The sequence below is a fragment of the Toxorhynchites rutilus genome, chromosome 3 (assembly GCF_029784135.1).
Source record: "Toxorhynchites rutilus septentrionalis strain SRP chromosome 3, ASM2978413v1, whole genome shotgun sequence".
Lineage (NCBI taxonomy): Eukaryota > Metazoa > Arthropoda > Insecta > Diptera > Culicidae > Toxorhynchites > Toxorhynchites rutilus.
In genome coordinates, this window is record NC_073746.1 from 54,786,065 (window position 1) to 54,811,911 (window position 25,847).

Consider the following 25,847-nt stretch of genomic DNA (forward strand, 5'->3'; position numbering starts at 1 on the left):
ACAATAGAACGGACGTGCATAATTTTGCATCCGCAGAATATGCACGAAACAAGCTCTATGCATGTACTTGCTTGGACTTTCCAGAAATCTTTCAGAATATTCATTTATTGAAATTAATTCAGATGCAACTTCAAACAGATGATTACTAAGTCAACGGTAGTCCTACGTCAACCTTACGGTTGCATCACAGATAGAACCCACCCCTAGTTTTTGAAATTCGATAAGCTAGCGCAGGAATATCGTGCCATCGGTGATCAGCTGGATGATTTATTTCCGGTCAGAGTTAACCGAACTCAAACGCCAACGTCGTGGAATCGAATAAGCGAGGGTACATCTGCTTCATTGTGTGATCGGAATAAATTGCCCCATAAAACAACTCCAACAGAAACATTCGCTCAGCAAAAGTGTAGTAGACTAGAAATATTGTGGCGTAAGAAAAACATCATGGGTATAAAGCCTCGCAGAAAAAAGCGTTAGCTCTATTTCTAATTTATTCCGGGGGCGAAGTCCCCCAGTGTATGATATTGATATACTGTGATATTGATATATTTTGAAAAATCATAACTCAAAAACGAAAATAAATAGCATCTCTGATATCGAGATATGTTATGTAAAAAATCCTCAGTTTTCGAGTAAAAATATAAAAAATATAGCGCCTTCTAGTCAAAAGCCATGAAAACAGTAAAAAACGACTACAATCAATAATTACGAAAATATAATTCATTTATTTTGCAAGTTCAATATTTTTTAATCAAAAGCTTTAATAATTTTTTAAAAAAAAGTGGAGAATTTTAATTTTTCGGATCACTCTAAAATGGAAATGGGCACCCTAATAAAAAAAAATTTAAAAAAATACGGGTCTAATGTTTCGCGATGAAGAACAAAATTGCCACTTTTGACGAAAATCTGAGAACCACTACTTCGCTTTGGCATGGAATGGCTGAGCTGCTAACGGGTGTTAAATAAAAAATGAGAATTTTTTCAATCACATATAAAAAATTTTTTTTTCATCGATTTCAGTATTTTTTTTAATTAATAACATAATGTAATTTTCTTCAAAAAAATGTCAGTGAATGTTTGAGTTAGGGCCGTGGTCTGCTGTTCGACGCAACTTTGTCGCGATGCTCTCACAAGAACGTTGTACGGCACCTACGTCCATTTCCCGGATACAATTCCGGATTCTTATAGTCAGTTGCTTCGTGTCCTTGGCCCTCCAATTGTTTTTATACACTAGGGCACTGAGTGAGCCAAAGAAATTCTCTATTGGGCGGCACTGGGGAAAGTTTGTTGGGTTACGATCTTTCGGCACGAACGGTATCTTTTTCTCCTCAAGATACGCCAGCGTCTTCTTGGCGTAATGGGAAGACTCCTTGTCCGGCCAGAAAACGTACTTCCCATACGCGTGATGCTCGTTCAGGAACGGCAACAGGATTTTATCGAGGCTCTCTTCTCGATAGATTTGTTAGTTGATTGCCAGACCGCTCGGCTTAAACCAAGGCTTTGAAATGCCCCGGTCGGAAATGGCGATGTACAACATAACCTTTTTTTCAAACTTGTGCTTGAACTTGTATTTCACTTCAGGCGGTGTGGATGACTTATCGCTGGAGTAGTAATTATCATTTCCTGGAATATGCGTTTTGGACAGCGGAAAATAGCTTTCGTCGTCCAGAACGAAAGACGTCCCGCGGTATTTTTTGGTCATCCACCGACACTGTGATTAATTCAGCTTCTACTCTTAATGTAAAAAGCGCTTCGTTAAGGTTTTTTAAGAACTCGAACAAGAAAATCTTTAACGGGGACCGTATCTTTGGAGAAGTCCCCTTAGCAGTGATGCTTTTCTTCGTTGAATTGTATAATTTTCGGAATACACTTCTAGTTATTGGGTTGTCCAGCAAGTTCATGTGTGCAACTGATGATAATCGAATCGAGACGGTGATAAAGAATAACCCCTGGTATGCAACACATTCATTAGCAGGTATCTAAGCTCATAAGCACCTGGTAAAACTTGATAACGATAAACGCTACAATGTATGAGTTCTACACTATTTGACCAAAAAACATTAAATGGATCGCATGTCCATCAACCACTCGCTTTATAAATGCAATGAAAAATTCGCAGTATGAAGCAAATCGTGACAGGCGAAGAAAAATATAATACAACAATGTTGAGCGAAAAAAAAAATCTTGTGGCTGAGCGAAATGAAAGTCGGTCCTCCAGAAAAATTTCAAACCTCATGATTCTTTGACAGCCCGCCAAACATTTTTAGAGTTCGGCTAGGATGTGATAGTCCACCCGCTATCATCATATATTGCATCTTCTGATTATCACTTGTTCAGGTCGCTAAGAAAAAATATTGAAGGTTAAGAATTTCGACTCATTGGATTGCCCAGTTTTTTGAGGAGGAAACAACTGAGTTCTGTGATGATGGATTTTGCAAGTTGAGATAAGGATGACGAGAGATTGAAGAACAAAACAGTGTTTTGATTTTGATTTTTTCCTAAAAATGATTATGACATGATTTTAAGATCATTGGTAGATGAAACATGTGACTTATTATTGAATCTCAGACGAGGAAAGATTTTGCAATAATAAACTGGTCTTGATGGGATGATGAATTTGCGGATCAGCTGAGTGAACGACATCAGATATTAAGCATTGGCGTATATTATTAGTTTGATCGGCAATTTTGCAGATGAACTCGCCAAAACTACATAGCACAACACAATATGTTTGTATTTGTATGTAAAATTAAGATAACATCCATATCTATTTTTATTCTTCTGTCTTCTTATTTCTAGATTCAGTTTTTATTCGATGATTTCCAATAACTGAATTCCAATAACGAAGCACTTGATTCTATTGTGTGATTTTCTCGAAAACTCAAACAATTCAGCCGGCTTGCATCGGTTTATAATAGAGAATGTCCGAGATTAGATTCACATGTGATGTTTTGCTACAACGTAAATATAATGTTTTATAACGTGATCGTAAATGGAATTTAAAAAAAACTGCAATACAAATAACTTCATGGGTGGTTGTTCCCCAAAGTTGTTCAATTAATTGAGAAGAAACCGTTACTATTGATTAAGTTTACATTTTTATAATGTAAGAACATAGGATAGAAAATAGAAACAAACATAACATTGAATTTAGACGCAATTCAACTATTTTTCCGTTTATTTTTTCCAAGAAATGGAAAAATGCCCACGTGAACAACAGGAGGAGGGGTCTCTGAAATGGTACTTCTTCTGTCCACGTGGTATGTGGACAGTCCCTAATAGATTTCGACAAGGCAAGACGTGTTTTTCGGGTCAATGGCTTAAAAGAAGTATGCTGATTAATTCCTGACCTTGCGTGGAATTTCACAGTTTGGATTTTGTTGGGGTACAATTCCAAGCTGACGTTCAGTCTGAGAGGAAGAGAGGTCTGCTTCAGTGTTGCCACATTTCAATCTGAACATGAGGGGTTAAAAATCTTTCTCATCTGTACTTTTTTGTCCAAAAATCTGTACCATCGAAAATATTCGATGTAGAAATTTAGCATGAAAAAATACTCATTACTACAAATACTAAATTTACATTTGCATATCCTTCGTGGGTTTGCGTGTAAATTGCGTACTATCATGAATTGAAATCTAAAAAAGATTGCTCCAAGCGATACTGCGGTGCCAAAGTCGTCATGTACCTTAATGTTGCTTTATTCGAATGTAAAAAAATTCACACACGGAAGAAATCTGTACCAATCTGTACCTTTTAACGAAAATCTGTATTCTTTACTTTACTTTAAATCTGTACCAAAAATAACGAAAAAATCAGTACCTTTCCTGATCGATCTGTACGTGTGGCAACACTGGTCTGCACCCATATATATATATATAATTAGGCTGTCAAAAAAGTCCTGCGGTATTTCCGCGAGGTGTCGTTGTAAGCGCGTAGTTCTAGTTGTATTCATTGTATCGAGTCATACTATAGCTTGTTGGAAAGGTATTTTAATATAGTCCTTGACGCTATAATATAGTCCTTGACAGTGTTTTGTTTGGTTAAGTCGTTCGTGAGTTATAGTGTCGCAAATATGGAGCAAAATAAAGAGAAAATCCGACATATTTTACAGTACTACTATGACAAAGGCAAAAATGCATCTCAAGTTGCCAATCAAATTTGTGCAGTTTATGGACCCGATACAGTTTCCATTTCCACCGCACAACGATGGCTTCAACGTTTTCGTTCTGGAGTAGAGGTCGTCGAAGATGCGCCACGCTCCGGAAGGCCTGTCGTCGAAAATTGCGACAAAATCGCTGAATTAGCCGAGAAAGACCGGCATAGTAGCAGCCGTAGCATCGGCCAAGAGCTGGGTATAAGTCATCAAACCGTTATTAACCATTTGAAGAAGCTTGGATTCACAAAGAAGCTCGATGTATGGGTGCCACACACGTTGACGCAAAAAAACATCTTTGACCGTATCGACGCATGTGAATCGCTGCTGAATCGCAACAAAATCGACCCGTTTCTGAAGCGGATGGTGACTGGCGATGAAAAGTGGGTCACTTACAACAACGTGAAGCGTAAACGGTCGTGGTTGAAGCCCGCTGAAGCGGCTCAGACGGTGGCCAAGCCCTCATTAACGGCCAGGAAGGTTCTGCTGTGTGTTTGGTGGGATTGTCAAGGTATAATCTATTATGAGCTGCTTCTTTATGGCCAAACGCTCAATTCGGACCTGTACAGCCAACAACTGGACCGCTTGAAGGTAGAACTCATGAAGAAGAGGCCATCTTTGATAAACAGAGGCCGCATTGTCTTCCATCAGGACAACGCCAGGCCTCACACTTCTTTGGTGACGCGCCAGAAGCTCCGGGAGCTCGGATGGGAGGTATATAAACATTTTAAAACTCTTGAAAATGTGTTTTTATTTCTTCATTTCACCCTTCAGCACACGAAAAAGCATATTTTTTGTCAAAGATAATAATTTTTTCTGCCAACGCTAGTTTGGGTGTACGGATGAGAAGAGCTTGAAATACCTTGATGAAGTAGTCATGAGTACCTGTAGATGTAGATGTACCGAAAATTTTCGAATGAATAATTGAACGACTGAGTAAATTAGAAGCCACTTTTATTCAGGGTACATTTGAAAAGACAACAAACATATCCGCTACGAGACTCAAAATATGTTCATAGATTCAATCACGATAGCAAAGGATTCAGGGACAGGACAGGCTTTCACATTCCTCATCTTCGCAAATATCGCACAGTTGAGCCACTATGCCTTGGTATGATTTGACGGCGAAGCGATCTGAAATTACTCATATTTAATTAACTAGTGAGGTTGACAAAACCATTCATAATTACCTAGGTCGTACAAATCATACACAACAACGTTAGCGGGACGATTATTTGCAACCTTGTACCTACGGTAAGCGGTGACTCGGAAGCAACTAGCTTCTGGACTCAGGCTGTTATAGTAAACAACAACGGAAGTAGCGGCGAATCGAAGTTCAGTTTTCTGTAATTGACAGGTAAAAGATATTAATCGAATTTGTGAGAAGTCTAGATCAAATACACTTACTTGAATTTGAGGGTAGCGGGATAGATCTTGGACAGAGTCCTCGTCAGCAACGAGCCCACTCGGGAAGAATACTTCAATCATTGCCATGTTCGATCTTTGATATGCTTCCCGTGGAATATATTTCACACATACTTGCAAGTGCTGTACGTAATAATTGGAACGCTTCAACACTTCCACGTTTATCTTGAAGCTCGGTCTGGCCCGTTCAATGCTCATATAATATTGATAGGCCACTTGGAACATACCGTAACCCACTCCGACGATTTCAACCCGTATCTGTCTAACGTGGCTTGGAATATCAAGCTCTTGAATACTAAATGTATCATTTTTGTCGACGTCAAAGGTGTGGGTTCTATAGGGTTTGTGCCAAATAGTGACTCGATAGTCATTTTTCTTTGATGAAATTTGGGCAGAAAACTTCGTTAGTGCCTCCAATCCAACAATTGTGTCTTGTACTCCCCCGTAACTGCCCTGTCCGTAACGCTGCTGAGTTAGCCATTGTACAATTTCCATCACCCCAATCACTACATTGTTTTTCATTAACGATAGAATTGCATATCCAGCGATTTCAACACTTGCGGATGTCCTGTTCCAGTAACGGAGACCATTTTCTCCATCAAGTATCGACTGATCAATAAGATCATCAAGAGCTTGTTTGGCCTTCGGATGACCAGCCAGCGAAAAGGCATACGTTGTCAGAGCTAGATCATATGAATCGTCGATTTCATCGTATTTGCCCGATAAGAACCTCAACGCTCTCCGAACCGTGGGGGTGTGATTAGCAGCGATATCGGGATTCTCCAAAAATGCTATCAATACATAAGAGGTGAGTGCAATGCTGTTGTTACGTATTCCACTTTGAATATCTGCATGGTAAACTTGTCCTACTTCCTCGAACCTTCCATCCGTTTTTTGAATATCCGCTAACCAATTGAATGCATCGGCTATAACTGTTTCGTCTATATCAATATATACAGACGCCAATTTGAACGATTTTGCCACAAATGCAGTCAAGAAAGTACTGCCTTCTGAGTCTAGACGACCCCAGACGCTGAACGAACCATCAGGATGCTTAAACTTTAACTGATTCTGATAACCAGTTTGGAGGTATCTGAGGGCTTTGGATTTCACACTATCTGCTACCACGCCTGTTTCGGAGAGGTAATCTAATATGACAATATTCGGCACGAAACTCAACATATTTAATTCTCCACAAGTATGACTCGGTGGATTAATCAGATTACCGAGATTCTGCACGGTTGTACCCAGGCAGTTTGCTACGAAGTGAGAGAACAGAAGATCAGTTTCAGTACACGTGTTGGGACGAGATGAAATTGTGTTACCTACCATCTAGAGTGAACTTTATTTGCAAGGACCCTTCATCGATTCCTCTCGGAACGTCGATATCGATCTTGAATTTTTTCTTGCCTGGTCTACCAAGCTCAATGAATCTTGCTTCGTTCTTCATGTATAAATGACTTTCTGGAGTGACATGCAAAATATGCTCCACCGCATCAGACGCCAACAAATTTTTGGCTTGGACCTTGATCGCGATGTCTCCCAATTTTTTAGCTCTTATCATAAATGAAATGGTTTTCCCAATACCGCTGGGTGTAACAACCGTCTTCGTAAGCTGAGTAGTTGTCTCATTAATAACAGCACGCAACGATTGATGAACGGTAGCTCCAACGAACTCAAGCTCGTCTCTCTTGTTGAACATTGTCACATCCGTTAGAAGGTCATTTCCAATGAAATTATACAACGTGACATGGATAAGTGTCGTTTCGTTGCGTTTCAATGAGTATGGGTGGTTGACGATTATGTAGAATGGTTGTTTGACGACAAAATGTTTCGATTTCTCAGGAATACCAAGACCCAAAGTTGGACTGAGCGCAAATCCAGACAACTGCCATGACGTTATCGTATCCGGAACCGTATCCGAGACGCTTGTTTTCTTTCCATCCATCGAGAAATGTCTCCACATCCACGTCTCTGGAAAGATGGTCCTGATGAGTATTGGCTTCCGAAGTAGTTTTGTTATTCCAGAACAGCAAACGGCAGCACGAGTGCTTGCCCCGCGGGATCGCACTAAAACCATGAAAGTACATTAGAGCCTGCGTAATTATTATTCACATTATCTTCTCTACTCACGAATATCTTGCTTGATGGCTGATCTCAAAAAGAGACCCGCCGACTATAAGTGAAAGAAACATAAAAAAAAGTTAAAAGAGATTTGGTTTGTATAATGCATAATGGAACTTACGAATGAAAAGTCATCTGTTTCGTTGGACGGGGGATCGTAAAGGGCCAGATCATTGAGGACATCAGTTTTACTGAACCCGTACTTTTGGTTATCTACAACGAGTACGCTTTGGTCTATGGCCTGCAATGCGATATAAGAATCTTCCGCTGCCGCTACGTCTACATAGATATCCTGTCCTGGTCGATAATCTTCCCTGTCTAATGCCATCATTACCTGAAATGAGCATTTTGTTCTCAATTTAGTATATGCTTTATTCTTGTTGAAATATATCTGTAAGGAAGGCGTCCTTTGCAGTCGAATTAAGACAACATGGCATGATATACTAGAACTGTTGAATAATTAACTCTTTATTATCACATGTTCTGTTTTTCATTTGAAAACTGAAATAATTATTCGGTTATTTGCATTTGTTTTATTTTTTTTGAGTACTTACCCTTTTCTCAACAAATATGCTTGAAATTATCCTTACCTTAAGGAATTATGTCGCGAGGAACAAAAAAGTTAACCAAAAAATACAAAAAAAATTATCCACTCAAATATGCTTAGTGCCATTTTGTTGTGTAAGGAGTGTATCGAATAGTAGTCTGAAATAATTAACACGTTGTTACACACAAACGGGTGATTTTTTTTGTCGTGTAATCAGAGCACACTTTGTTTACATGTCAAAAATCGAAATACAAGTAATTTAGTCGCGTTCGAAAAGTTGTTTTCAAAATGGCGCGGATTGATTTGAAAACTAAAAAGAAAATTCTGCACAATTGGTGCACCGAAAAGGGTGTTATATACCACAAAATAGCAAAAAAAAAATCATAGTTCGGCAATAAGTGTTCAATAAGTGAACACTTTGCAAAGTTCGGCAATAAGTGTTCTTTCGAGGATCTCAGCAGAAGTGGACGAAACCCTGGACCAAGTAATCCCGAATCGGACCGAAAAGCTGTAAATTATATTATGATTGTAAAGCGGATTATACAGAGACATGGTCTAAAGACAACAAACAAGCAAAAAGTGGCCAAACAAACACCGGTGCAGCAAAATCGCGCTAAAACACAAGCTCGAAAGCTATATTAGCGTATTTTGAACAATCCAAACTAGTGCATTATCATGCATGACGAAACATACATAAAAGAACATTCCAGAACGCTGCAGGAACCTCAATGTTATACCAAATCGATTGGAGAGAGTGTACCATTTGCGGATACGTTTGTTGCGATGGAAAAATTCGGCCAAAAAGTGCTCGTTTGGCAAGCCATTAGCACGTGTGGCATACTATCGTCAACTTTTTCCACAATAGGGACTATAAATGCTCAAATTTACGTGGAAGAAGGTTTGAAGAAGAGATTACTTCCACTTTATAGAAAGCACGTGGTTCCTCCTCTATTCTGGCCGGATTTGGCATCGGCACAATATGCCAAATCCACTCTACAATGGTTTTCGGAACACAATATCATGTTTGTCGAAAAATACCTCAACCTACCTAACTGTCTCCAGCTGCTCCCAATTGAACGTTACTGGGCAATCATCAAGGCCAAGTTCAAGAAGGAAGGTACAGTGTCTAAAAATATGTCAGAGTTCAAAAAGAATTGGTCTGCAGCGTCCAGAAAGTGCACAAAGGCTACTGTGCAGAATTTGATGAGCGGTGTTAAATCTAAGGTTCGATCATTTTTTTTTTGGAAACCAACAATAAGCTTGATTTTTTTCATTTTATTGTTGTGTAAACTTAATATTCTTTAATAAAATTCCCTTATGTCAACACTTTCTGAACGTTTTCAGTTTTATTTTGATGTTTAAGTTTAAGACTACTTTACGATACACTCCTTACTACGCCGTTCCAGCCATTTTGTTCAATGAAGAAACATTATTTCTACTATAAGAAATTGATTATATCTCGAGAACGGTTGGTTCTAGGATAAAACGTTATATATCAGCTATTCATGTTGAATCGCATGTAGATTCTATTTTTCATGTTTCTTTTCTCAAAAGGTTACAACAGTTCCAACAGTTTTGTCAAACATCATATTCTAATCAGATAACTTAATTTTAAGTTACGATTTTTTGAAAGAAAGAACAATGATTTTGAAAACGTCCTTTTGAAAAATCAGTCGTAATTTAAATTGGTCATATGATAATGAAAATTGGGATTATGGATAGTTTCCATCATAGGCACCAAGTTTCAAAAAACTGAAGAGGATCGGGTAAAAAAGTCACAGGAGGGTTGTCGCATGAACTTTCCTTGGGAGAAAAAAAATCGTTTCATATTTCAAGTCATTTTAACACAATAGCTACCATATACAATTTTACTTTTACAGTTGTGCTAAAAATTTTACAATACATGATCGGTAATTGATATGAAATCTCACGAAGCAACCAACATAAAAATTCCAAATTTAAATTTTATTTCATTCTATCAAGCATAAGTTCTATTCAGTTCATTGAAACATCATTCTTCAATCAACCCATCGAAAGATTCTTATTGGAACGAAAATAACAAAAAAAACACTCGTTCATCGCTCCCAACTTATTCGCCAGCACGTATGCAATCAGCAATGCCCACAATGAGCACTATCCATTTGTGCGCGTCGTTAGTTAAACTATCGGCCACGAGGGTATTTACATGCTGATTACCCTAAGACACCTTGGATTTGAAATCTCTGTTAGGGAATACATGTCAGTGGGAAAAAAAGCTCCCCCTACTTTCATGTGTTTGCAATTCCGATTTCCCCCAGGCAGCTTGGTTTTGATGTCTCTGTTAGGGACTCGCCGCATGTGTCGTAGATTTCGACCAATCAGAAGTAGGTATTTCCGTTAAGATAAGGGTTGAGATTTTTCAATTGTTCGATAGTTAGTTTCATGACATATACTATTTTATTCAATGTAAAAAATTGTTATGGAGTGCCGAAATTGATTGACGCAAAAATCTCATTAAACCATCATGAAATAACTGAGCAATAAGCATTTGAAATTGGACAATTTTCACGGTGCGCTCGATTTTCGATTTTCAATTTGTACCCCAATATGTTCCCAAAAGACGTAATCCTAGGTCAAAATTGTTGTTTTTTTTGAAAGATTTTTTGTGGAATTGCTCTAAAGTAAACCTGGTAAAACCATTTGTTATTTCCTTGTTCGAAAGGTTCCGTGATCAAAGTTGATGTTATTTTGTTTTAAAATGCCCAAAAGCCATAGAACACCATGTCACCGGCAGAAGCTACCATCACATTGCTGTTATCTTTCGGCAATGAGTCGATTATCACAACGGTTCAATAGTTTTAAAACTGGGCTGTATCGAAGATTAATCAAAATCGAGGGATTCTTAAAAACAAATAGAGAATGAGTTTTTCCATCCATGTGTCACAATATCAATGTTCTGGAGTGCACTATCACCTGACCTTAAGCCAATAGTATATCTGTGGTTTATTTTGAATGATGAGATTCATGAAAGAAATACACCAACCCTTTAACAACTACAGCACCTAGTTGCAACTGATATACTGAAACAGACCGGATCATATAAAATACCCGTAAAAAACAACTGAGATATATCCATTTTCATTCTAGAACATACAAACAGATTACAGGCATTTTTCAGTTTAGGCATTTTTGTTTGTGGCTGTTTAGTTTTGACGTAGGACTACGTCTTTCATTTCTATACCGGGGTGTAAAATCAAAATTTCGAAAACGAAAGCGTTACGCCGGAGACCGAGATTTTGAGCGTTAATAGCTCCTAAACAACTGAACGAAATGGTATGATAAACACTTCATTCGAAAGATAAAATGTCTACGCGTTCTATACTTGTTACTTTCTGATCCAAAAACTTGTTTCAATAGTCTTAAAATTGCTTTCAAAACAGGCTATTGAAATCACCAATCGGTATATAAGCGAGCGCCGCTCGGAAATCTACTCAGTTCTAATTGAACAGCGATTGGAGCATGTTGTCGCTGTTGTGGTGAAGCTCTTCGTTTATCATGAAAGCGCGGATGAACGGTGTCACCAAGAGCCTGTTTGTGCACCTTAGGCCAGAAGGGAATCCATCAGGAGGAGAGTGATGCCACAAACGGTTCCCCGGGATGATCTCGAAGCAGCCGCTACACACACACATACACGCGCGGAATTCTTTCCATTTGGATGCCATTCAGCATCGAGAAAGATCATGAAAATAATCTGCGGTTCCTCTGGGAATTTAAAAATACATTCATGTGAAAGAGTTTATTTGAATGTTTTCTATCCATGTAACACTGTGACCAAATACATTTGGTTTTGTGATTTTTCAATCAATCGCAATCAACAGGATAGCTTCTGAAGATTATTCTTCCCCATCAGTAGGATATTTCCGTATTCAATATTGTCGACTGTGCAATCGATTATTGCACAGTCGCCGAAAGTTCCGAGCTCAGAGAGTTCATTCCCCTCTAGTTTGCCTTCCAAATTGCTATCGTAAACCACGCCTTCTCTCGATTCAATCACACACAAAAACAATACTTAAGCGATATTCTGGTGGTGAGACGCATTCATTTTTCGTGAGGACATCGACAAGGCAACATCGTTGCTGAGGGTGCTGGTCGGCGAAGGATCGAGATCTGCCCTGAACGCAAGCAGTTTGTTTGAAACTGTCAGGGAGCACAGAGAAGCCTATCCTTCAGGAGAAGAGAAGGTGACCATCGAAGCAGCCGCTACACACATACATACACGCACGGAATTCTTTCCGTTTGGATGTCATTTAGCATCGAGAAAGATCCGGAAAATAATCTGCCAGTTCCTCTGATTCAAGATTCAACTTCAAACAAATGATCTCTAAATCAACGATAAACCTACGTCACCCTTGCGGTTATACCATAGATATAACCCACTTCCTGTTTTTGATTTAGAACGACAGATATAAAATCGTGTAGCATAGTCTATATTTACAACTAAAATTCCACCATTCTCCTGATGATTCTGAAATTTGGTTTTATTGCTGTCGTAGCTTGGAAGTAGCAGACAGCGCATGATGCCCACTTGGGGAGGGAAGTTTTGATTTTCTGTTTACATAGAAAGAAAAGTGCAGCTGATCATATGTAAAGCCCGGCCAACCAGGAACATCAACGCCGAAGTCGAATTTCCACGATACTAAAGTAATACAGTGGAACCCCGATTATCCGCGAGCGTATGATTTGCGGTGCGGATTATTCGCGACAGCGAGTTCCATAGTAAATCTATAGACCTTCTCGGAATTTGTCGGTTAGTGATAGGCTCATGCACTTCTTAGTTCTAATTAAGTTCTCGCTTGAATAGATTTTCGTTTGTATCTTTGATTTTGAGAGGCTTTAAACTTTGCAGTTCATTCGCATTTATTAGATAGGTTGGTAATCTGTCCATCTATGAAAAGGTGACAAATTGGCCTGTGAGAATTATCGTGTAATCACGCTTTTGAATGGTACCTACAACACTTAATCATGCATTTTTTTTTTTTTTAATATCTGTATTATAGTGATTTTCAACTCATTTGGCTGGTTCGTCACTTTTACTTCCATTTTTTTGGAAGAATGTCGGGAGTGAGAATTGAACTCGTGACCTTCAGCGTGAGAGGCATGGATGTTACCACTACGCCAGATCGACCCATCTCTCATGCACTTTTGTTTTGGTCATGGCTTTCACATTATCTGACCATTGGTGTACAGGACCTTGTAGATGGATAGTTTAGAGATTTCTGTATTGATAAAACATAGTTTTCATGCTGAAATATTTTTTTTTTCGTGTTTGAAACTCAGTTATTGCGTTTATTGCGTTATCCGCGATTTTAGTTATTCGCAGTGAGCTGGCCAGACTATTCCGCGGATAATCGGGGTTCGACTGTACTCTATATTCGGTGGGATCAAAAGGGTGTGATTAACTATGAGCTGCTAAAACCAGGGCAAACGATCAATGGAGACTTTTACAGGTAACAATTGTTTCGTTTGAATATCGAGTTATTGCCGAAAGACGTCCAAACACGAGTTGATAATATTCCATCATCACAACGCTCGGCCCGAGTTGAAAACTATTTGAAAATGTCGGATTGAAATTACTGTTTCGTCCGTCTTATGGCCCAGATCTTGCCTCTCTCAAAAACTATTTATTTCGATCGGTGCAGAATGCTGTGAGTGGAATACGCTTTACTTTAGAAAAGGTATCAAAAATTGCTAGATTCATTCATGACATCAAAAAATGAACGTTTCATTCGCGACGAAATCCGTAAATTGCCAAAATGGGAACAAGTAGTGACTAGCGATGATCGATTGTTCGAATAATGTAGGGGAACCGCGGGTAATACGGGCAGTGGGGGTAAAATGAACAGGTGGTTGATTTGTATAGTTACATTTTGAATTTCAAATTTCTGTTAATGAGAACACCTTCTACATGTTATTCTATAATATTTAAACCACCCTATGGCAATGAATATTAATCAAAAGAGGAACAGGGAAACAAAAACCGGAAATCATGCATGATTCCGCGTGTGGATGTAATTTTAGCTGCTTCGATAAGCATTTTGAGTGGTTTAACATCAACATTCAATTCGCTGATGGTTATATTTCGGTTTGTGAGTTAACAGAGAAACGATATTAGGTATGAACGGAAAATTAAATTCATTTTTGAGTGGAAAATTTAAATTATTGGAATAAATGTACTGATGGGATAAACCGAACAGTTGCCAGTGGGAGTGAGATCGACTGTGAAAAGTCTGTTTAATCTATTCCTAAGGAATGCCCTGCGTCCATAAATGGAAATCAAATCGTCAAATGTGGACTGTTTAGAAGCTGACTGGAACCAAAAGCAATATAATTGAGAGTCTGTCCGTTTATACCGTTGAAATGCACGATATCACTTCTAGGTGGATTAATTCGATTCTTTCATCATTCATGATGAGTTCAGACCTTGGTTGAATAAAATTATTCTTCTCGCGATCGATAAACCTCTACGCTTCATATATTACGAACCGGTTACCATATTACTGGCATCGAAGAAAAAGTTGTACTTTCAGTCTGTTTTAATTTCAGTAAAAAACACTGAAAAACACTTTTTTGTAAAATATTTGACCAATAAGGTAGAAAAACAGTATATTGAATCGCAAGAAACTGCATCAAGGTTTTGGGAAACATGAATTTCTAAAGATATAACTGTATAAGATATATAAGATATAAATTTTGAGAAACATGAGTTTCCAAAGGTATAATTGAAGTTCTTCTTAACATGTACGTTTTACCCCCACCTCCGCTATTAGTTCATTTTATTATTCAAATAAAAGTGATCTTCATGCAGAAAAAAGTCACAGGAGGGTTGTGTCCAAGACACGACCGCATAGTTGACGTAGGATTCCGTTAGGCTATCTGCTGCATGCTGATTTTTGATATGTTTGAAGAATTACATTGTTAAACTCTTCGATAATGATTTGGGTCCGTTTTATCTGGTTGTTAGGTATTGTTTGTTCACTCTACCAGTGTCCATAACCGAGCGATAATGCTAGAAAGATGGTTATTAGTCATTAGATGGTGCGTATCACGTACTAAAGACGCCCTCTGTGGTCCTGGACTAGATGGCTCCTATGTTATGTATAGATGGAATTAAGAAAAAAAAGCTCATCAATGTAATATAAGATAAATATCATTATCGAACACAAGTTTTCTCACCAGAAATGAAGTGTTACTTTAGTATAGAGAAAATATATTTGAAATGGAAAAGGTAATTTCATTTATATATTTTTTTATTTTCTGAGTGTTTATACAACCCATTTCCTTTTCGCTTTAAACCCAACGGAACACGATGCTACTTGCCTCAATGCAAATTTCAATTAGGCTAACAGCACCCAATACGATATGTAGAGCATATGTGAAATCACTTTTTCGAATATTCCTTCATTTTTCCAATTTTGTTCGTCGCATGAACTTTCCTTGGGAGAAAAAAAATCGTTTCATATTTCAAGTCATTTTAACACAATAGCTACCATATACAATTTTACTTTTACAGTTGTGCTAAAAATTTTACAATACATGATCGGTAATTGATATGAAATCTCACGAAGCAACCAACATAAAAATTCCAAATTTAAATTTTATTTTATTCTATCAAGCATAAGTTCTATTCAGTTCATTGAAACATCATTCTTCAATCAACCCATCGAAAGATTCTTATTGGAACGAAAATAACAAAAAAAAAACACTCGTTCATCGCTCCCAACTTATTCGCCAGCACGTATGCAATCAGCAATGCCCACACTAGTTACAATGAGCACTGTCCATTTGTGCGCGTCGTTAGTTAAACTATCGGCCACGAGGGTATTTACATGCTGATTACCCTCAGACACCTTGGATTTGAAATCTCTGTTAGGGAATACATGTCAGTGGGAAAAAAAGCTCCCCCTACTTTCATGTGTTTGCAATTCCGATTTCCCCCAGGCAGCTTGGTTTTGATGTCTCTGTTAGGGACTCGCCGCATGTGTCGTAGATTTCGACCAATCAGAAGTAGGTATTTCCGTTAAGATAAGGGTTGAGATTTTTCAATTGTTCGATAGTTAGTTTCATGACATATACTATTTTATTCAATGTAAAAAATTGTTATGGAGTGCCGAAATTGATTGACGCAAAAATCTCATTAATCCATCATGAAATAACTGAGCAATAAGCATTTGAAATTGGACAATTTTCACGGTGCGCTCGATTTTCGATTTTCAATTTGTACCCCAATATGTTCCCGAAAGACGTAATCCTACGTCAAAACGGAACGAATTGAGCCGCACACCCAATAATGGAAGCCAACAGGGAAGGTAACGAAGGATAACAAGTGTAGCAGTCAACCAATTTTGACGTAGGACTACGTCTTTCAATTCTATACCGGGGTGTAAAATCAAAGTTTCGAAAACGAAAGCGTTACGCCGGAGACCGAGATTTTGAGCGTTAATAACTCTCAAACAACTGAACGAAATGGTATGATAAACATTTCATTCGAAAGATAAAATGTCTACGCGTTCTATACTTGTTACTTTCTGATCTAAAAACTTGTTTCAATAGTCTTAAAATTGCATTCAAAACAAGCTATTGAAATCACCAATCGGTATATAAGCGAGCACCGCTCGGAAATCCACTCAGTTCTAATTGAACAGCGATGGGAGTATGTTGTCGCTGTTGTGGTGAAGCTCTTCGTTTATCACGAAAGCGCGGATGAACGGTGTCACCAAGAGCCTGTTTGTGCACCCTAGGCCAGAAGGGAATCCATCAGGAGGAGAGTGATGCCACAAACGGTTGCCCGGGAAGACACACATACACGCGCGAAATTATTTCCGTTTGGCTTTCCATTCAGCATCGAGAAAGTTCCGGAAAGATCTAATCATTTCTGGAAAATAATCTGCCAGTTCCTCTGGGAATTTAAAAATACTTTCATGTGAAAGAGTTTATTTTAATGTTTTCTAACCATATAACACAGCGATCAAATACATTTGATTTTGTAATTTTTCAACCAAGTGTAATTAGCAGGAAAGCTTCTGAAGATTATTCTTCCCCATCAGTAGGATATTTCCGTATCCAATATTGTATGCGTACGCAATTGATTATTGCTCAGTCGCCGAAAGTTCCGAGCTCAGAGAGTTCATTCCTCTCTAGTTTGCCTTCCAAATTGCCATCGTATAAAGCACGCCTTCTCTCGATTCAATCACCAACAAAAAGCATACTTAAGCGATATTCTGGTGGTGAGACACATTTATTTTTCGTGAGGACATCGACAAGACAACATCGTTGCCTAACGTGCTGGGAGAGGTGGACGGCGAAAGATCGACACATACACGCGCAGAATTCTTTCCGTTTGGATGCCATTCAGCATCGAGAAAGTTCCGGAAAGATCTAATCATTGCTGGAAAATAATCTGCCAGATCCTCTGGTAATTTAAATATACATTCATGTGAAAGAGTTTATTTGAATGTTTTCTATCCATGTAACACTGTGACCAAATATGTTTCAATCAAGTGCTATTAACAGATGGTTATCGAGTTAGCATTAACCACTGGTGGGCTTCCAGTATCGAGGAAAATGTGGAAATATCTAATCGTTACTGAAAATAATCTGCCAGTTCCTCTGGGAATTTAAAAATACATTCATGTGAAAGAGTTTATTTGAATGTTTTCTATCCATGTAACACTGTGACTAAATACATTTGGTTTTGTGATTTTTCAATCAATCGCTATTAACAGGATAGCTTCTGAAGATTATTCTTCCTCATCAGTAGGATATTTCCGTATTCAATATTGTATGCGCCCGCAATCGATTATTGCTCAGTCGCCGAATGTTCCGAGCTCAGAGAGTTCATTCCCCTCTAGTTTGCCTTCCAAATTGCCATCGTAAACCACACCTTCTCTCGATTCAATCACACACAAAAAGCATACTTAAGCGATATTCTGGTGGTGAGACGCATTAAACTAGAAAAGTTTAGGCACGATTTTACAATAGAAATATGAAACAAACGGATAATGTGTATGATGAAAATCTTTACAGAACTTGACATTGCAATTTTAAGATGTAGAACCCTAGGTTGATCACTTGAAATGTAGTATTATATTAAGGACCGTATCGTTATTTATGGGTACGCCTTAGAGTCTCCGTCTGAAAAAGACTATAGCTTGTTTTGACAGCTGTTTATTTTTCTCCTGTTGTTGACACAGTTAGCGTTCAGTTAGCATTGTTAAAAGATCGTTTTTTCCTAAAAGTGCAATCATGAGAGGGCTAACAGAAGAAAAACGAAAATCCATTGTGACCAGATACTGCTCCGAAACAGGAATATCAATGAGAAAATTGGCGAAGGCGGAAGGAGTAAGCGTCCATGCGGTCCAAAACGCTATCAAGCGATTTGGTATGTATAATACATTGAAGGATCTACCCGGTCGCGGCAGAAAACCTGGGCCATCCAAGCCAAACTTGGATAAAAAGATTTGCAGGCAATTTGAAAGAAAAAAGGAATTATCGATACGGGATTGCGCAAAAAAGTGTGGAACATCAATCGGTATGGTTCAACGTGCCAAAGAACGTAACTCACTGAAGGCATATAGAAAGCAAAAATGTCCCAAACGCAGCCAAATTCAGGCAAGTTCCGTGAAAACCCGTGCCCGTAAGCTTTACGATGGGATTTTAAGCAAACGCGAACTGTGCATCGTCATGGATGATGAAACCTACGTCAAACTGGACTACAAAACTCTTCCTGGGGCACAGTTTTACACTGTAAAGCAAGGAACAGATGTCCCGAACGCGGAGAAGTCAATTTTTGCGAAAAATTCGGTAAGAAAGTGCTGGTTTGGCAAGCTGTTTGTCAATCATCTCCTTTCTTCACTCTCGGGAATATGAATGGTGAAATTTACCGGAAAGAATGTCTCCAAAAGCGTGTGTTACCGTTCATCCGAAAGCACACTGGTCCGACACTATTTTGGCCTGATTTGGCATCATGCCACTATGCACGTTTGACCTTGGATTGGTATCGCGAGAATAATGTCGATTTTGTGGAAAAGGAGATGAATCCTCCAAATTGTCCGCAAATAAGACCTATTGAAAAATTTTGGGCTTTGATGAAGGGACGACTGCGGAAGAAGGACAAGGCAGCCGATGACCTTGAGCAGTTCAAAAAGGATTGGATAAATGTGAGCAAACAAGTCGATGAGACGGTTGTCCAGAACCTAATGAGGGACATCAAGAACCAGGTGCGATCATTGGCGCGAAAATCAGAATCTTGATTATTTTTTACTGTTACTCCTTTCTTTCATTCATAAGATACAATATTTTGATATCAGAACTGAAAAATAAATGCAATATTTGAAATAAAGCTGTGTTTTGAGCGTACCCATAATTAACGATACGGTCCTTATAATGTAAACCAAATTAAGAAATAAAAAGAATTTAAGTGAAAAAAAAAAGTGAGACGCATTCATTTTGCGTGAGGACATCGACAAGACAACATTGTTGCTGAGGGTGCTGGACAGCGAAGGATCGAGATCTGCCCTGAAACGCGAGCAGTTTGTTTGAAACTGTGAGGGAGCACAGAGAAGCCGATCCTTCAGGAGAAGAGAAGGTGACCATCGAAGCAGCCGCTACACACACACATACACGCACGGAATTCTTTCCGTTTGGATGCCATTCAGCATCGAGGAAGATCCGGAAAATAATCTGCCAGTTCCTCTGGTAATTTAAAAATACATTCATGTGAAAGAGTTTATTTGAATGTTTTCTATTCATGTAACACTGTGACCAAATATGTTTCAAGCAAGTGCTATTAACAGATGGTTATCGAATTAGCATTAACCACTGGTGGGCTTCCAGTATCGAGGAAAATGTGAAAATATCTAATCGTTACTGAAAATAATCTGCCAGTTCCCCTTGGAATTGAAAATTACATTCAAGCGATAGAGTTTATTTTAATGTTTTCTATCCATAAAATATCCATATAATACATTTGGGTTTGTGATTTGTCAATCAAGTACAGTTAGCAGGAAAGCTTCTGAAGATTATTCTTCAGAACAAGGTTTTTCGTATCCTATATTGGATGCATAAAACCTTGTGCCTCCAACGTAACGCTCTTGTTTTCGAAGTCCCCCAAATATTCATTTATTCATTCATTCAGAATGGATTTAGGAAACAAATGGAACTTCAAACAATCTCTAAATCAACGATAGTCCTACGTCACCCTTGCGGTTATACCATAGATATAACCCACTTCCTGTTTTTTTTTTCGTAAAAGAAGTCGAGTGTTATGTAGTAGTCGTTGTGTGGTTGGACGCAAGCGCAGCGAATCAGGTTCCGTCACACACACACACACACACACACACACACACACACACCCACACACACACAATCAGAAGTACACACACACACACACACACACCTTTCAATGTTGAGTGGACGAAGTGCCTTGCTGCGCTTGCGTCCAACCACACAACGATTGCATAGAACCTATGCAAATCTTAGTGTGCAAGATGTGCTAGGAAGCAGTCAGTTTTATTTAGACTGCTATCCACCGAAAATATTTATAACTTGTAGCATGAAACACACAAGAAACTGCGGGCGGTGAAAACATCAAGCACATTATGGTTTCAAATGGTACTGGGATCACAGTGTTACTGACCTCTCCATCCACCATAACGGATGAATCACAATTATCGAGGTTGCTATGCTACTGGGTAAAATTCTGAAGGAAATGGTCCTATGATTTGATGAATGATTTTTGTATTAATAAAACATAGTTTTCATGCTGAAATAAGTTTTTTTTTGCGTTTGTACTTCTTTTTTTTCGTTATCCGAGGTGACGTTGCCAGACTATTCCGCGGATAATCGGAACGCTGTACTAGAACGCTCTCTCTATCTCGTTGACCGAAAGACGCCCAGTTTTGTCAGTGATTCAATCCTGCGGTTGTCTGTGTGATTATAGATGAAAATGAATTTGCGGGACGATCGCCATTGGTTCAAAGTTGGATTTAAAGCCTTGAATGGCCTCTTTCAGTTCTACTGGCGTAAAGAACGGATCTCAGTAGATTTCTAACACAGTGAAAAACAATAGAAAGTTACACAATAGGAATTGGAAATATAGGTGATAGAAATTTTACAATTAATATGATATATTAATATCACTATTGAAATTTGAATTTCGAATTTAGAATTTAGTTTTAAGAAACCTGTATTTGTATATTTTGTATTCCACTCGGTGTGAGACAAAAAAAAACAATTTGATGCGAGTTATGAATATTTAGACCTAATTAAGTTCTCGCTTGAATAGATTTTCGTTTGTATCTTTGATTTTGAGAGGCTTTAAACTTTGCAGTTCATTCGCATTTATTAGATAGGTTGGTAATCTGTCCATCTATGAAAAGGTGACAAATTGGCCTGTGAGAATTATCGTGTAATCACGCTTTTGAATGGTACCTACAACACTTAATCCCAGATGCTCATTCGCCGTATATTGCCAATAGTAGGCAAATTTGTGGAAAGTTATCAGACCTGATGTTCGGTTACTTGATACCGGGTAGATCCTCTGAAGGTGTCGCGAGTAAGTCCCTGCGCACCACATGTTCGTCGACTTCAAAGCCACATGTGATACCATCGGCCGATGACAGCTAAAGATAATCATGATTAAGTAATGTGTGGATCTCAGGCGATCTGTCGGATCGTTTGAGGCTCACAGGAGACTTCGACGAAGTGATGGACTCTCATGCCTCCTTTTCAACTTGGCGCTGGAAGGCGTTTAATACACATGCATGCCACGATTTGCAACAAATCCAGCCAGTTTATCTGCCTCAATAAAGTTCGATTCGTTCGACAACTCGCAAGTAGATCGGACAAGTTTTCGAAACGATCCAAAAAAGGTGTTTTTTTCCACATCGAATTAGACTGTGATTTTTTTTTTCATCGGTTGCGCTTGCGAGTAGAGCTCAAAATAGTGCGCGACCGAGACGCTGAGGATACAATTCAGACAGATTCATCACACACGCCACACAGCCGCGGCAAGTATAAGTTTATTTTTCTTTTGTCCTCCTATCATTCCTTCTACCATCTGTGCTCGATTTACACCATTGTTCATCTGTGCGTTAACCAAATCGGCAAACGTTGGCATTAGGGGTGTCTATTTTTCCTTGGTTTCATTACCGTTGAAATTTTATTGGGACTTTTTTTTCATTTTATAATTTTATATAAATAAAATAAATTGATATAAATATTATCCCCAGCATAACCTTATAATATATTTTTTTACTTATTCATTTTGATAATCATTATATTCTGTTCATATCGAACAGTTGGCCGATTTTTCTGATATGGCTGAGGGCGAAAAGGACCCCCCGTTGACACAATTGAATATTTCTGATACCGAACCTCCTCCTGAAAAGCAGGAGGATGAAGCAGAAATTGAGGTAGAAAATTCTGTTTACGAAGTTGATAGTTCCGAAGATGAGGAAATCGACGAGAAACAGGATTTTCGTCCTAAAGAATACCCTGAAGGCTCCAAAGGCCCATTCATTGTGTACTTTAGACGAAAATCCAAACCTCTCAATGTCATTCGCATCTCGTAGGAATTAACTAAAAAAATTTCTGACGTTACCGAAATTACACGGATGGGGCCAGACAAACTACGAGTTGTCGTCTCAAGCAGGACCCAAGCGAACAAAATAACGCGCTGCGACCTCTTTGCGATTGAGTATCGCGTATACGTACCCTGTTGCAACGTCGAAATAGACGGCGTAATAATCGAAAAGGGTTTGACCCGAAAAGAGATAATCGATGGTGTCGGTCGCTTCAAGAACTCCACACTAAAAACTGTGAAGATTCTTGCATGCGATCGACTGAAATCTGTGTCACATAAAAATGACAAAAGAATTCTCAATCGAACAAATTCTTTTCGTGTGACTTTTGAGGGTTCCGCCCTTCCAAATTACGTTGCAATAGGGGCACTTCGTTTACCTGTTCGGTTGTTTGTACCCCGAGTAATATGCGTGTGCCATTGGCACGGCACGTACCATGACACGACAAAATTCTGTACCATTTGGTACGGCACAGAGCTGTGCCGTGGTACAAATGGCACGGTTGGCACACTTTGGCACAGCTGGCACAGATTGGCACAAATGGCACAAATGGTACGAATGGCACGAATGGCATGAATGGCACAAATGGTACAAATGGCACATTTGGTACACTTACTACGAATGGTATGTATCAGTGCACAGATTCAAATCCCTATTTCTATCAAACGGTTCTGTTGCTTGCCCTGTTTGTATGTTTGTATGCAGGGGATCGATTCAGTGCTGGTTTTTCAAAAGTAAAAATAATTCTTGTTTCCCGTTTATTTCTCTGATTACTAGCGTACCGACAGACTCCAGACTAGCGTACCGACAGGCCCTAATAATAGAAATGTTACCCCCTTCTTGTCAACACAACTTTATCTCTGCTATCATTATAAAACTGCGTACCCCATTGTCTTGAGAACCCAAAAAATGGTGGACTGCATATTTACTGAAAATCCCATCAATATGGGTATCAAATGAAGGGCTTGACTAGTAGAACACAGTTATTTATGAAGAATGCAAATCCAAAATGGCCGCCACCACAAAATGGCGCCATATATATTTTTTTCGAAACCCCATCAATATTGCTATCAAATGAAAGGGCTTGACTAGTAGAACACAGTTGTTTATGAAAAAATGCAAATACAAAATGACCGCCACGACAAAATGGCGCCATATATTTTTATCAAAACTCCATCATTATGAGTATCAAATGAAAGGGCTTGACTAGCAGTTATTTATGATAAATGCAAATTCAAAATGACCGCCACCACAAATTGGCGCCATAAATATATTTTTTTAAAACCCAATCAATATGAGAATCAAATGAAAGTCGTCGAATATACAGTATATACAGACACTGGAACACCTCCGACGTCGAGTTTGTCTTGATAGAGGTAACCTGGCGCCAATAATATTGCAACACGACAACGCTCGTTCATACTTCGCCTGTAACTGAGACTCTGAAAACCCTGAAGTTTGAATTAATTCCACCAATTTCCCGTATTCTCCCGATCTTGTGTCTTGCGATTTTTTTCCTATACTAGAGAGAGAGAGAGAGAGACCTTAAGGATAATCATTACAGCTCTGACAATGAGGTGATAGCAGCTATCCCGTCCTGGATTCCAGAAAAGTCGGATGGGTTTATCAGTGATGGTATGAAAAAACTTGTTACACGTTGGGAGAAATGTGTTTTGCATAAAGGGTGACTATGTCGAAAATATATATATGTTTTGAACGTTGAGATTTGTTTTTATTCAACCTTGCTATTTGTTTTTGTTCGTTTTCTACAAGCGTGTATGTGCATTATTTATCAGCCTACACCCGTATGTTATTGAAAAAATCCTCCTGCGCATATGGTCGAATTTCAACAATGACGGAGTTATTATAAAACTATATATAAACAATTTTCCTACCTCTATGGTTAATAACAGTTTGGCTGAAAAGATCATAAGGTTGACGTCTACATGGCGCCTCTTGCAAAAATCTACTTAACTATCATAAAGTATCATCTTTCAATGGATACGCGTCAAAATTTGACAGCAATCGGCCGATTGGCTCGTGAGTTACAGCATTGAGAGTAAAGCAACTTTTGTTTTTGTGAAAAAGAAAAATGGAAAAATTCGAATTTCGTGTGTAATTACATTAATTGGGCTTCGAATTGCTTCTGCATCCACCGTAATACTCGCGGTAGACTCGAGTTTAGAAGGGTGAGATATTTTTTGAGGAACACGTGTGGGATATAAGGGAATTGTTACAATGTTGAGAACACACTCAATTTTTAAATCTATTCGTATATCTATTGTATATTTACATTCAATTTATTTTACTGTTTATAGCAAAAGGGCCAATTGCTCGCAATGAAAGAGAAGGAGGGTATGAGCATATAGGGACATACGAAGATCGATAGCTTTATGGAAAACATATACATGGTAACTGCGATATAATGTACATTTCACTTTCAAAATTATACGTTGTATCGAATTGTACGTTATATCGAAGCATAATAGAGAACTCAAAAACGTAGCTTGTATTACTTTATTGTGTTGCTGTTTGGGTAAAGTTGATGAATAAATTCAACTAAAAGACGAAGCTAGCCTTCCTCATGATGTTTTCCTTCGTACTGTTGATTAAAGCTTGATTCATTTAGAATCCGGAATCACAAAACCAGTTGTATTTCGGGATTGGTTAGAGGTACGAAACATGTTCTAGTATCAAAATACAGATAATTTATTGTTTATTCAGAAAACGATTTTTACGTTATATTGAGGTAAAATGTACGTTATACCCAGTGATGTCAAATGGAAGACACGTTATAACGAGGGTACTTTATATCGAAGTTTCCCTGTATTTGGGACATGTAATCAAAGTCTAACCGAGCCTACACATCTCTCACCGACACATTGGGCTGTCTTTCTCGGGCGCGAAGGGAGTTTTGTAAAAGGAGCCGCGGTTAATCTTAGGTGACTTCAACTCCCATGGAACAGCATGGGGGTCACTC

At 38.6% G+C, this 25,847-nt stretch overlaps 1 protein-coding gene across 1 annotated transcript in view; it reads right to left on the bottom strand.

Annotated features, from left to right (window-relative positions):
* Window positions 1-5,153: 5,153 nt before the first annotated feature.
* The window catches only part of LOC129773149 (thioester-containing protein 1 allele R1-like), a 33,141-nt gene continuing 12,447 nt past the window's right edge, over window positions 5,154-25,847 (bottom strand). The window contains exons 10-15 of the mRNA XM_055776722.1: window positions 7,824-8,036; window positions 7,712-7,754; window positions 6,908-7,648; window positions 5,561-6,837; window positions 5,344-5,497; window positions 5,154-5,287 (exon numbers count right to left, since the gene is read on the bottom strand). Coding sequence (XP_055632697.1) covers window positions 5,196-5,287; window positions 5,344-5,497; window positions 5,561-6,837; window positions 6,908-7,648; window positions 7,712-7,754; window positions 7,824-8,036 — 2,520 coding nt within the window. The 3' untranslated portion in view covers window positions 5,154-5,195. The remainder of the gene's footprint in view (window positions 5,288-5,343; window positions 5,498-5,560; window positions 6,838-6,907; window positions 7,649-7,711; window positions 7,755-7,823; window positions 8,037-25,847) is intronic.